At 51.7% G+C, this 13162-nt stretch overlaps 1 protein-coding gene across 3 annotated transcripts in view; it reads right to left on the bottom strand.

The window, feature by feature from the left end:
• The window catches only part of RGS3 (regulator of G protein signaling 3), a 139847-nt gene that overhangs the window by 71988 nt on the left and 54697 nt on the right, over positions 1 to 13162 (bottom strand). For all 3 annotated transcript variants that reach the window (XM_055579407.1, XM_055579404.1, XM_055579411.1), the window contains 2 exons: positions 10996 to 11079; positions 4114 to 4225 (listed from right to left, as the gene is read on the bottom strand). In XM_055579407.1, coding sequence (XP_055435382.1) covers positions 4114 to 4225; positions 10996 to 11079 — 196 coding nt within the window. The remainder of the gene's footprint in view (positions 1 to 4113; positions 4226 to 10995; positions 11080 to 13162) is intronic.

Raw genomic sequence — 13162 nt, 5'->3', positions numbered from 1 at the left:
GTAGCTTGCCAGGCTCTTCTGTCCATGGGATTCTCCAGGCAAGAATACTGGAGTGGGTTGCTATTTCCTTCTCCAGGGGACCTTCCCGACCCAGGAATCAAACCCACGACTTCTGTATCTCCTTAATTGCAGGTATATTGTTTACCAAGTGAGCTACAAGGGAATGGGCTATGCAAGGGTGATCCTCAATCATGAGCTAGGGGAGCCCAGGACTGGCTTCCTGGTCCAGGTGTGACCCCTCTGGCACTTTTCCAGAGCTCTCTCAAGCCTGGCCTTAGATCCCAAATCAACCAGTTACCAAGTCCTCTCCACCCGTGAGACAGGCCAGGAGGGCTGTTGTCTCCATTTTCCAGATGTAGAAACTGAGGCCTGGGGAGTGGGCAAATGGTAGAGCTGAGACTTGAACTGAGGAGCCCCGGCCTCCAAAGCCCATTTCTGACCACAAGGTCATACTCTGTCCCTCTCCCGGTTTACTCATCTGTCATTTCACCAGGCCATGGGCTCCTTAAGTGGGACTATGTCTCTGTCTCTGCTATTACCCTGGCGGCCAGCACTGAGCGGGGCTCTGAGGAGACGCTCAGAAAATGTCAACCGGCTAAATTTAACTCCAAGCGCTCCCGCAGCCAGGACCCAAGCAGCTGAGGCTCCAAGATGGGGCGCCTGGGCTCCTCAGGGAGGTTGGGGAACCCAAGAACCAGCTGGACATTTCCAGGCCATCCTGAGAGACCAGGGCAGGTCAGGAAGACACACTGTGGGCGGGATGCGGGCCGCCTGGGAGACAGAAACACAAAGAACAGCAAAGCCAGTGGGCGGCAGAGGCAGGAAGAGACCACAATGGGCCCCGGCTGACCGGAGATGTCCCGATTGTTAGCGCCAGCTCTCCGCCTGTTCCCATTACACTGCCTTTCAGCCCCGGCTGAAGCCTGGGAGAAGCTGGGCAGGAGGAGGGAGGGCAAGGTTTAAGTGGCCACCAGCCGGAAGCGAGGGAGGCATGCACCCCGGCCCCTAAACCCAGGCCTCACGTCCCGTCTCCCTACGGACCTCCGTTCATTCACCCAACAAACATTCACTGGGCACCCACAATGTTCCATGCCCGGGCCCGGCCCTGGGAGTGGGCTTGGCCAGCGGAGCCAAGCACCCTTCAGACACATCACATGGAGAGTCCTTGTTCCCTGGGTGGGGCAGACTCTGCTCTGCCAGGGAAGGGCCCTCGCCAGCCCCAGCCCACAGGAAAGGCTGGGCGTGCTCTGTGTTTACCGTCTTCTCTGCCCCAAACTGAACTCCCCACACAGGTCGATTTGAAAGAGACAAGAAACCTTAGGAGTCACCGGCAATGTTAATCAGAGACCATTCTGCCAAGAGAGGCTCCAGCTGAGGCTGAGGATACATCTCCTAAAAGCCAGCCTTGTTGCTGCGGCGAGTCTCTGGAGGCATGGCGGAGGGTGGGCAGGAGTGTGGACGCCAGGACCCAGGACACTGGGCCCGGCGGCTCCAACTCCAATGGCTGGAGAAGGGATCGCTGGGCTTCTCCAACCCCAGGACCCACAAGGCTGTCTCAGGGAGCAGGGGCAGGGGAGCAGGCAAGAGCTCCACAAATGCCTGGGAAGCAATCTAAAGCCGTCTAAGCGTTGGAACATGCACCTTGAGAGCTCAGTGTCTCTGGGCCACTTCCTTTGCTCCCAGCAATTCCTGGGCTCCCTGGAGAGCCATGCTTGCTGTGCTTGCTGACTGACACTGCTGGAGAAAGGTGAGACGCTTTGCACCAGAACATCTGGCTGGCAACCCAGGACAGGCACACACACACACATACACACCCCTCACATAACAACCCAATAAGCTCCAGTGGCTGTGGGCATCTCTCCTGAGCAGGGCTGGCTGTGGCCACCCCCAGTCTCCAGCCCCGGGAGGCCATGACTGCACAGGCAACTCAGCATAGGGGCGGTTTCTCCACAACACCCCAAGGCCTGACACCACCCACCCTGGCCAGCAGCCACCCAGTGGTAGATGGCATTCACCCTGCCTCTCCCTTCAAGCCTGGGGTTGTGGCCTCCAGGAAGCAAAGATTCAACCAGTTCTCAGTAGACTCCACCCACCCCGTCTCCCCAAACCCCGGCCCAGGCCAGAGGTGGAGGCCAGATGAATGGGCGCTGGCCATCTTCTCACAGCAATCTCAGGTCCGTGTGAGCACGTCAGGGCTTGGAGGGAATGTGAAGGACTGTGTTCCAGCCCTGACTACTGAAAGAAAAACTGCTGTCCAGAAAAGGGAGAAAGGACCAGCTGACACTGTTCCCCAGGTCAGCAGCAATGCGGAGCCCAGGACCCCCCTCCCAGCTATGACCCTCCACTCTTCCTCTGCCGTATGGCTCCCAATCCCCACCCAATGCACAGCCAGTTTGTAACTCTTCTTTTCCCTCCCTCCTTTTAGCAAGAGGCTGAGCAGGCCAGGGTCCTGGGCTTGCAGGCCCCAGACGTGTATGGTGAGCACAACAGAACAAAAGATGGCTCAGGTGGTCAAGAATCTGCCTGCAATGCAGGAGACCCGGGTTCAGTCCCTGGGTCGAGAAGCTCTCCTGCAGAAGGGAATGGCTACCTACTCCAGTATTCTTACCTGGAGAATGCTATGGACAGAGAAACCTAGTGGGCTACAGTCCATAGTGTTACAAAGAGTCAGACACGACTGAGCCACTAACACACTTTTCACTTTGGTTCTTATCATCAATCAGTGTGTATTACCGAGCACAGCCTCCCACCAGCACCCCTCAAACCTGACAGGGTCCTAGACTGTGTGAGCTGGGGATGGGCAGGCATGTGAGTGCATGTGTGTCCAAAGGGTGGGAGAGACATGGGAATGGGTGTGCAGGGGAAGCTGGGTGTGAGGGATAGGGGCGCGGAGTGGGGGAGTGGCAGCAGCAAAGTCAAGGGCAGAGTCACCCCCCTCCCGCAGGCACTAGGGGGCTCCCTGGAACCTCAGGACCTAAGCTGAACTTGCTCGGAGGACTGCTCCTCACCATGACCTTGGTCAAGCCCAGCCCGCCCCGCAGGAGAGCCTCGGCCCCCAGCGAGGTGACTTGCTTTTTCCCCTCGATGGCCGCCCTGCTCAGTGGGCAGGAGGAAGCCAGGGGCAGAGAAGAGAAGTTGTAAGTGGCTTCCTGTGGGGCTGCGGGAGTAGGGGTTCTCACACGGCCTGGGTTTCTAAGGAGGAAGAGCGGTGGGGGCACTGAGTGCGCAGGCCGGGTTTGCAAACAGGCAGGAAGTTTTCCTGGAGCACAAGCCGTCAAAACAGAATTCTTTCGCTGGGTAATGTTTTCCTCCCTGCCCCTGCCACCCGGGCTCAAACAGGTCTGGTGTTGTTTTCATAACCTGGGAGAGGAAACCGAGCCCCTTACAGCAGAGACCTCGGGCGCCAAACCAAACCACTCAACAGATACTCCCACTGGTTTCCCGTTCTCGAGTGGAGGGCAGGGCCACCGTGGCAAGTTCGGGTAGAGACTTGCTCCACGCTCCCACGTGCTCCTGCTTGCCAGCCCCGGCCAGCTCCTTGCGCCAGCATCCCAGACTCTGGCCTGGGGCATGTGGCTGGGGGAAGCAGCAGTGGTCTCCTATCCTGGATGTGTGTGGTGAGTCGAGAGCTATGAGCATTGCCTGGGTGCGCGGTGTGAGCCAGTCACTTTGCATAAACAACCAAACTTAATTTAACCTCCACAGCAACCTTCTGAGTTACTACTGGCATCCTCATTTGCACATGAGGAAACAGGCTCAGAGAGGTCCAGGAACCTGCCTGCACAAGGCAAGTTGTCTCGTCCTGGACTTGTCACCTGCCTGAGGTGACACAGGTAGTGAGGGGCCGGGCCAAGCTCGGAACACAGGTCTGTCTGAACCCAGCGCTCTTCCCACTCCACTCCCGAGCCTTCCCCAAACCTCGCTGGGGCAGAAATCTCCCTGCAAAGTTCAGGGTGAACAGCGGGGACTGCTAGCCTAGACTGGAACACCAGTGACTGAGAGCCAAGTCCACGGGCGGGGCCTGACCGCACATCCCATCCATGCTGCCCAGACCAGGAGGAGGACTCAGGGTGAGAGCGGAGGCAGTCCAGGGCATCTAGGGCAAGCACTCACCTTCCTGCAGCTTCACGCTCTGGAGGTAGAGGGGGTTCCTTAGGACGTTGCAGCGGCCCGGCTCATCCTCCTTGGTGAAGAGCAGCAGGTCTGAGTAGGCAAACAGCGTCACCTGCATGGTGAGAGAGCAAACAGAGCCAGCTGCCCCGCTGTCCCAGAGGCCAGAGCCACAGGCTCCCCTGGAGGGCCAGGGAACAAGTTGCCATCATCTCGTGTCTCTGTCATCTTGGGCAGAACCAGGAGCAGACGCTCAGTGTGCCTGCTCCTCATAGTGGGAAAAACTAACAGAATACAAATTAGCCTTCATCCTCGACCTCCAGGCCTGATGACCTCTGCCTGCCTGTCAACATAGCAAATGGACAGGGGAAAGCGGAAACAGTGACAGATTTTCTTGGGCTCCAAAATCACTTTGGATGATGACTGCAGCCATGAAATTCAAAGACACTTGCTCCTGGGAAGGAAAGCTATGACAAACCTAGACAGCATATTAAAAAGCAGAGACATTGCTTTACTGACAAAGGTCTGTCTAGTCAAAGCTACGGTTTTTCTATTGGTCATGTATGGATGTAAGAGTTGGACCATAAAGAAGGCTGAGCACTGAAGAACTGATGCTTTCAAACTGTGGTGCTGGAGAAGACTCTTGAGAGTCCCTTGGACAGCAAGGAGATCAAACCAGTCCATCCTAAAGGAAATCAATTCTGAATATTCATTAGAAGGACTGATGTTGAAGATGAGGCTCCAATACTTTGGCCACCTGATGCAAAAAGCCAACTCATTGGAAAAGACCCCGAAGCTGGGAAAGAATGAGGGCAGGAGGAGAAGGGGGCAAAAAAGGATGAGATGGTTGGATGGCATCACTGACTCAAAGGACATGAATTTGCACAAACTCCAGGAGATAGTGAAGGACAGGGGAGCCTGGTGTGCTGCAGTCCACAGGGTTGCAAAGGTTCAGACATGACTGAGTAACTGAATAACAACAAGCCTCTCAATAGTCAGACAGCCACAGGCCCATCTTCCTGACCAAATGCCTCTGCAATCTCCAGACCAGGGCCCTTGGCTTGGAGCCACCTTGAGCTGCAAGAGATACCACATTCACATGCATCCGCCTCTAAGTGTCTGGCTGAAAAAGCACTAGACTTGGAGTCAGAATTCGAGGCTCCTGTCCCACTAAGTAGCCATGAAAACTTGGTGAAGTCCCCAGATCCCTTCAGCCTCAGTTTTCTCATCTGAGAAAACCATGCAAACAGGGGGAAAGTCCCTGCCAGGCTCCCTACAGGCTTCTCTCACAAGCTCTGTGTAGACTATGAATTGAAGCATCATGCCATATGCATGTTCTCACCAAGTTCCTTGCAGATAATTTCAACTGCATCCATGCACAATCACATCAAGAAAAAGTCAGTTACTTACACTCCAATACAAACACGCACAGAACTTTTATCTCTTTGATGCATTAGCTGCTCCGAAAATAAAGGAGAAAGATATTTTTAGACATTATAGGTAAACCACCAGGCATGCTCCACATAGTTTTATGCTAAAAAAAAATCCACTTGATCCTCTAATGCCAGTAAAGATTACACTGAGCTTTGCTTTGCAAATCCTGCAGTGGCCTTTAGTCAAAAGCAATAAAAAAATCCTATTTTAGATTCTCTGAAGAAAACAAAATATTATTAATTGTGTGGACTTCCCTTTGAGGTATCAAAATCTGACATTTCACATCATCTGGTGTAGGAAGAGTCCGCCAGAGGGTCGGCATGCACTACGGAAGGGCCACAGTGAGTGTGCGCTGGCTCGTCGCTCAAGTTCAGACGGTCAGCTAAATGTGCCATTTAGCTGTCAGACTGATGGAGATGACCTAACAACTCCACCTCTAAGACTCTAGCCTATAGGAATTCTTACAAGGACATATAAATGTGAACGTGTAGGGATGTTCTCAGCAGCATTTTTTTAATAAAAAAAAAAAAAAAGAACATAAAATCCCCTTAAGAGAAGATGAATAAACTAAATGATGCTATCTTCATATGGTAGAATTTTATGCAACTATTAAAAGAATAAAATAGAGCTTTGTGGGCAGAAATGGAAATCTGTTTGTCATAAATCAGAATACTGCAATGCACAAAAACACCTAACATATAATCCAAATTTGTAAAGCAGAACTGTACATCTGTCTATATTTTTTAAAAGTATTTATTTCTTTGGCCGGACTGGGTCTTAGTTGTGACATGAGGGACCTTCATCGCATCATTTGGGCTCGGTAGTTGTGGCCCACGGGCTTAGCTGCCCGGCAGCACGTGGGATCTTAGATCCCTGACCACAGATGGAACCCAAGTCGCCTGCATTGGAAGGTGGATTCTTAACCACTGACCTCCAGGGAAGCCCCATAAATCTGTCTATATTTCTACATACTTTCGTGTCTAAGATACTCATCACAGTCTTCACTGTGGGGAGGATTTTACTTTATACATTTGTTTGATTTGCATTATTTGGCAATGAGAACCTGTTACTTTTATAATTTAAAAACACGTGTTTTTCTTAGGATGACTTGGCACACAGAGATTTGACAGAATCCGGGCCACAGAGACAACAGAGGGCACCCTTGAGCAGGAGGCTCCAGGAGGGGCTCTGGCTTCTCCTACGGGGACCAAACATGAGGACTCCTGAGCGCTGGGCTGGAAGGGATCCCGGTGGGGACCCTCTCAAACCCCCTTCCCATCACAGCCCTGACCCAACATGGCCCACGGAAGTCTCTATTTATTGAGCACTTACTTTCTGCTCGGTGGATCCTGACTTGTAAACATCATTGCCCTCTTGGATAAAGGACCCTGTATCTCTGAGAGGTTAAGTGACCTGTTGGAGGCCACACAGGCAGGGACAGTGCCCAGGTCTGGCTGACCCTAGAGCTCTCACGGTGTGGGGAGGCAGCAACATGCCTACAGCTGTCCCATCCCTGAATGTGAAAGAATCCAAGCTGGGACCCAGAGAGAGGGGTGATGGAGACAAGATCATGAAGTTAAGACAGGGACGAACATGGGCCAGAGTTCAGAAGGATTTTAGGTGTTGGTTCCTGAGAAGAAGACGTCTACATCCAAGCAGCAGAAAAGAGAAAGGCTCCGCACTAGGCACGCACAAGGCGAACCCTCAGACACCCCTGACCGACTCAGTGGAAATCTGGAAGCGGCCTCTGGACCCACAGGGAAGCTGGCAGGGGAGGGGTCAGAGGAGACAGTCTGTGAGGAGCCTAAAAAGTAAAAAAAAAAAAAAAAAAAAAAACCAGCCCCAGCCCACGAGAGCCAGCTGGAGGGCACTTGGAAGAGCCACTAGCAAGGTGCGAAAAGACCCAGGCCGCTGCTCTGGCCCAGATTCCCAGAGCTGAGAATGTGGTCTAGACAGGAAGTGATTAAGGCCTGAATGAAGAATTTCCCCAAAAGTCGGGTCAGGGAAAGGACAGAGCTGGCGCACAGTGGGAGGCAGGGCAGGGAGGCCAGCGTGCCCGGGGAGGGCAGGTGGGCCCCCTCTCCCACCTCCCCAGCAGCCCACGAGAGGTCACGGCAGCCCACAGAGCAATGACGGCCATCTCCACAGCCCAGTGACCGGCGTGCCTCCCACAGCAGGCCGTGGGGGCCGCCAGGTGGCTCCCCACACTTGCTCCAAGGACATTTCTGTTTTCTCAAAGGGTCAAGAGTTGAGGGCTTGTTTGGTTAGGAAATCCTTGCAACTTAAAGGATCACTAATCCCACATGGTCCTAACCAAATGTCTTCCCAGCAATCTTACCTAAGGGCAGGTTGGCAGAAAAGGTCTTGGTGCCTGAGTTAATGGTAAACTCAGTGAGTTAGCATGTAAAGTTAGGGTGTGTCCCTGAGCCCCACGGAGCTCCTGGAACTTCCAACACAGGGCCTGGCTCCATTGCTGATGCTCGATAACCAGTATTTGAATGTAGAAACAAGGCTGTGCCCAAACGCCAGTTTGGTCTCAGGGCACATTAATCAAGTCTGTGACTTCTGGGAGCAGGTGTGACGAGGGCAGTTCAGGGTGTGGGGTTGGATCAGCTCGTGGAGCATGCCCAGAGAAGAGAGGGGACAAAGAACCAAGGGGGAACATTCCAGGAGGTAAGATTTCTGTAGAGCACCAGGGAGAACTTGAGACAAATTAGCGCTCTCTAGTAAGAAAACCACTGTCCGGAGGGACTGCCTCTGCAGACTCAAGAACAGGCTGGAAGACAATCAGCGGGAAAGTTCCAGTGAGGCAATTAGAACGGACAACTCCTGTGGACCCAGCCTTCACTGTGATTCTCCAAACTTATCCAAACTCCTCTTGAATTGCTTTGTATTTTTGGCCCGAATAGCATGACAGGCTACCAAGATCCACATATTTGCTTCCTATCATATTTCAAGAAAAAGGAGTGTATTATTTTTACTTGTCTTCAAATCTCTTCTTTCAATCTTCAGAAGGGGTCTCTTAGTTCTAGGGCTCCAAAGACCCACTGGATGAAGAACTCTTGGATAGACTGTTAACTATTATCAGACCCTGGCTTCAGCTTCTGTGTGTTAATTCGTTTTTAAACAAACACACCAGAGGCAGCATGGGATCCTGGAAAGCACTGCTGAGCCAGAGAGAGCCCAGGTACTAATTGTGGCTACATGTTTTTGGAGCCTTGAGACTCTCGCACGCCTGCTAAGTCGCTTCAGTTGCGTCCAACACTTAACGACCCCATGGACTGTAGCCCACCAGGCTCCTCTGTCCATGGGATTCTCCAGGCAAGAATACTGGAGGGGGTTGCTGTGCCCTCCTCCAGGGGATCTTCCCAACCCAGGGATCAAATCCACGTCTCTTATGTCTCCTGCATTGGCAGGCTGGTTCTTTACCCCTAGTGCCACCCTGGGAAGCCCATTGGGTGCCAGTTAATCTCACTGGAGGCTTACTTTCATCTATTGACTGGGGTCAAATGTTTCTCTCTTCAGGAAGCTGCAAGAATTAATCAGGATCAGGATTTCCCTGGTGGTCCATTGTCTAAGACTCCATGCTCGCAATGTAAGGGGCCCAGGGTTCGATCCCTGCTCAGGGAACTAGATCCCTGTTCAGGGAACAAGCCACAACTAAAGACCCTGAATGCCACAATGAAGACCCAGCACAGTCAGATTAACAATTAAATATTTCAGAAAAAAAAAAAAAAGAGTTAACTGGGATCAAGTTTGGAAAGTGAAAGTGAAGTCGCTCAGTCGTGTCCGACTCTTTCCAACCCCATGGACTATATGTAGCCTACCAGGCTCCTCCGTCCATGGGATTTTCCGGGCAAGAATACTGGAGTGGGTTGCCATTTCCTTCTCCAGGGGATCTTCCCAACCCAGGGATTGAACCCCGGTCTCCCGCATTGTAGGCAGACACTTTACCGTCTGAGCCACCGGGGACCCAGCATGGAAAATGCATACACAATAAGGCTATACAAGAAGTGTTTAATGTTTGTGAGCTTAATGGTGAGTGAGTGAGGGAACAAAAGAGCACATTTGGACACACAGGTGTACTCCAGGGTGGCTGCCGTTTCTAACTGTCTTCTTCTGAGTCTTGTGAATTTGCAGCCACACCTCCATTTCTGACCTTTGGCTACCTGACTGAGCTCCACTACACACTTACTCACCAAGAACTGCTCCAAAGGACTTCCTGTTCTTAGAACTGAAATCCCCCTCAACAGATGAAGTTTTACTCCCATGGAGGCAATTCAGAAGCTATGCCAAGGTTCTTAAGAAAGTTCCGGAAGAGGAGGTCCAGAAATGTGGTAAGCGACACCAGTGTGGTGGAAATAAGCCTGCGGTCTCCCCAGGGAAACCCCCCTGAAAGAGACAATGCTCACTTGGAAAATATGAGTTCTGGTCTGCTTGTCGAACAAACAAAACGACAGCGGCCTGCTTACGCTGCAGCTACACAAAATGTCCCAGAGGCATTTGTGCTGAGGTCGAAACACCCTTCGAGATCAGCCAACCTCAGACCCTGCCATGGCTGCCTCAGACACACACACACACCCACTATTCAGATGGGAAGACTGAGGAAGAAGGGACAAGTCTTAAGTGACCCAGCAGCAAAACAGAGCTGGCTGTCATCTTTCTGCCTTCAAGTTTCCTGATCTTTCCACCACCCAAAGCTGCCTCTCAACTCAGCCAAACCACACTCCCAGCTCTGAATCAGGGCCTGATTGGCAACAAGCCCCCATTCTCTTTTCAAGGCTCTCAGGAAACCAGTCAGATCCTAGGGTTCCAACCTCTGTTCCCAAGTAGACTTAAACTCACGAAGACTGAGCCGGAACCTGGCCAACTCTGGGGACTGTGGAGGTGAGTGAAGTCCCCCCAGTAAGAGATACGCTGGGGCCAGCTCCCAGGAAGAGCGGCGTGGCCTCCACTCCCAGGCCTCTGTTGGCCGAGCTAGAGCCATAGAGAGATCATAGACTTATCCCTCAAAAGAGGATTTGTGATTTGGGTTATTAACACACACCCAGAGAACCCAGGTAATGGATGCTCTTCTAAAAATTCTCTTTGGCTAACAGCTTTAATCTTCTCACCCATAAAGTCATTTGACACAGCTGGGGTGAACTGCCATCTCTTCTGCTCCTTAGAGGAAGTTGGGGTAAACAGTGGAATGTCATTAAGGTTGGGAAAAGCTTCTGACCGCCAAAGATCGACTATATAGCTTTGAGAGATGGTGAGTGCCCCGTCACTGGATGTATCTAAAGGAGAGTTGAGTAGCCATTTGGTAGAGGAGAGCACGGAAGATTTTTCAGGTCTTTCCTACCCTGACTGTACAATTCTGCAACTATCAAGAAGAGGGGAAATTAGGGGCCTGGAAGATGGCTGGTGAAGCCCACCGGAAACCTCACCTGGGGAAGGAGAGTGTCTTACCTCGGCAGCCTTGTTTCGCCCCTCGTACAGCAGCAGCTCCTCTGACAACAGGAGGGTCCGGGCGGGGTTGCAGAGATCTAAAGGCTGTAAACAAAGGCAATCGTTCAAAGAGGCCTGGTGGAGAAGGTGGGTGGGGGCGAGGGGGAGGCAGCTTGCCAAAGCCAGCCGCAGAAGACTGCCAGCCCTGCCCCCACACCCCAGGAACCCACATGCCCCCTCATACACAGACAGAAACAGAAAGACAGAGGCGCTCATCCTGGGCGGAACTGCCGCTGCGACCTTCCCCACCAGCCTTCACACACTTGCCACTTGCGCAGGAAGTCGGACCACGCGGCCAGGCCTCCCCACCCCCCCAGCTCCCTGACTGCACTGAGCTCCCGGGCCCTCCCAGCCCCACACTCCCTCCTCTGCCCTATTCATGCTGTCAGGCCCAGGCTCTCAGGACACCTCTGGCAGTATCCTGAGAGCCTCAGGCCAGGTTTGGTCACTTGAGTGCCTTTGAAGGCCAGGTCAATCCCTGCTCCACATTCATCAACACGCTTGAGTTCACTGACTCCTTCTCTGTTGTCAGTTCCCAGGGACCAAGTCTCACCCAAACCTCCCACCCTACTCCATGACCCTGCCCCATACCCAGTGCAGAGCCCCACCTCCCACCCTTAGTGGGAAAGAACCCTCCTGCCGATCCAGGAAACATAAGAGATCCAGCTTCGATCCTTGGATTGGGCAGATTCCCTGGAGGAGGGCATGGCAACCCACTCCACTATTCTTGCCTGGAAAATCCCATGGACAGAGAAGCCTAATGGGCTACCGTCCATAGAGTCACATAGAGTCAGACATGACTAAAGCGACTTAGCACGCACAGGAAAGCACAGATAGGCGGTAAAACTAAAGAAAAGCAAGGAAATGATTATCACCAAGTCAGACTAGTGGGGACATCTCTGGGCGAGGAGGGTATTATAATCAGGAAGAGAGACACACAGCTTCTGGGGTAGTGGCAATGGTCTAGGCCTTTTTCTTAGTGGATATCTACTTTATAATTACTCATTAAACTGTCCATTTAAGTGTCATACCATTTTTGGCTTATATATTTCACAACTCAAAAGTTTTTATGACTTTTTAACACCAATTTTAATTTTTTGGTAAAAATTTTAAAATGAAAAATAGGCCCTGTGGATTTCAAGACCTTTGTGGTTACATCCCAGGAAAGAGGAGAGATGGTAAGAATGGCAAAGGGCAGACCCTGCCCACGGAGCTGTCTGGGGAGACGCACGTCACCTGCCAGAGATATGCTGCAAGCTTCCTAAAAAGTATGAATTCAAAGATCCACTGGCCAGTGACAGGCCCAGAAGGATGCCAGGGAGAGCAGAGAAGGCAGGCATGGTCAGAAATGAAGCTCTTGGGGCCATGCCTCCTCTAGGTTGCTGATGAGAGGATAAACTGAGAGTCTTTCTGGAAAGCAATATGTCAAAATATGTATAAGAAGCTTTAAGATGTTTATGACCCATGACCCAGCCATTTCACTTCTAGGAATCTCTCCCAAGGAAAATAATCTGAGAGGCACTTCACGCATGAGGATTTTCATCACAGTTATTTACAATAACAAACGAGCAGACATAACACAAGTGTCTGAATAGAAGAGAGGACTGGTTAAATAAACATGAAACATCCATGTAATAGTGTCCAACCACTACAAAACACAGACTCAAAGAATATTTAATGATCTAGGAAATGTTCATGCTGCAATTCTTGTTTTAAAAAAGGCAACAGAATAGAAAATGTGCAATACAGTCTGAGGTTTTTAATATGACATGCACAGGAAAGATATCTAAATGCTCACAGGGGTTATATATATGGGTGATAGAATAAATAAAGGTCTGGAAATGGAGAGGAAGAGAAGGAAAACAAGAAAAAAATCGGAGAAGGGAAATCTAAATAGTCTCAGGCCACCAGCTAGTACTGGCCAGATGTGTTTGCTGAGACCAAGAGACCAGACAAGATGCCAGACCTCGAGGCTCACTCGCTTGGTTGTCTTCAAACAACAAAGCGCTGGAGGAGCCGGGAACAGAAGCCTCGGCACACAGGCCCTGCGAGATACAACAGGCAACTGCAGTGTGCCTGCGGTGTGCCCAGAGAAAGGGGAGCGGGAGGGGGACCCCCTTGATGTCAA

The sequence above is a fragment of the Bubalus kerabau genome, chromosome 4 (genome assembly GCF_029407905.1).
Source record: "Bubalus kerabau isolate K-KA32 ecotype Philippines breed swamp buffalo chromosome 4, PCC_UOA_SB_1v2, whole genome shotgun sequence".
Taxonomy (NCBI): Eukaryota; Metazoa; Chordata; class Mammalia; order Artiodactyla; family Bovidae; genus Bubalus; species Bubalus kerabau.
This window is presented reverse-complemented; position numbering and strand designations above follow the sequence as displayed.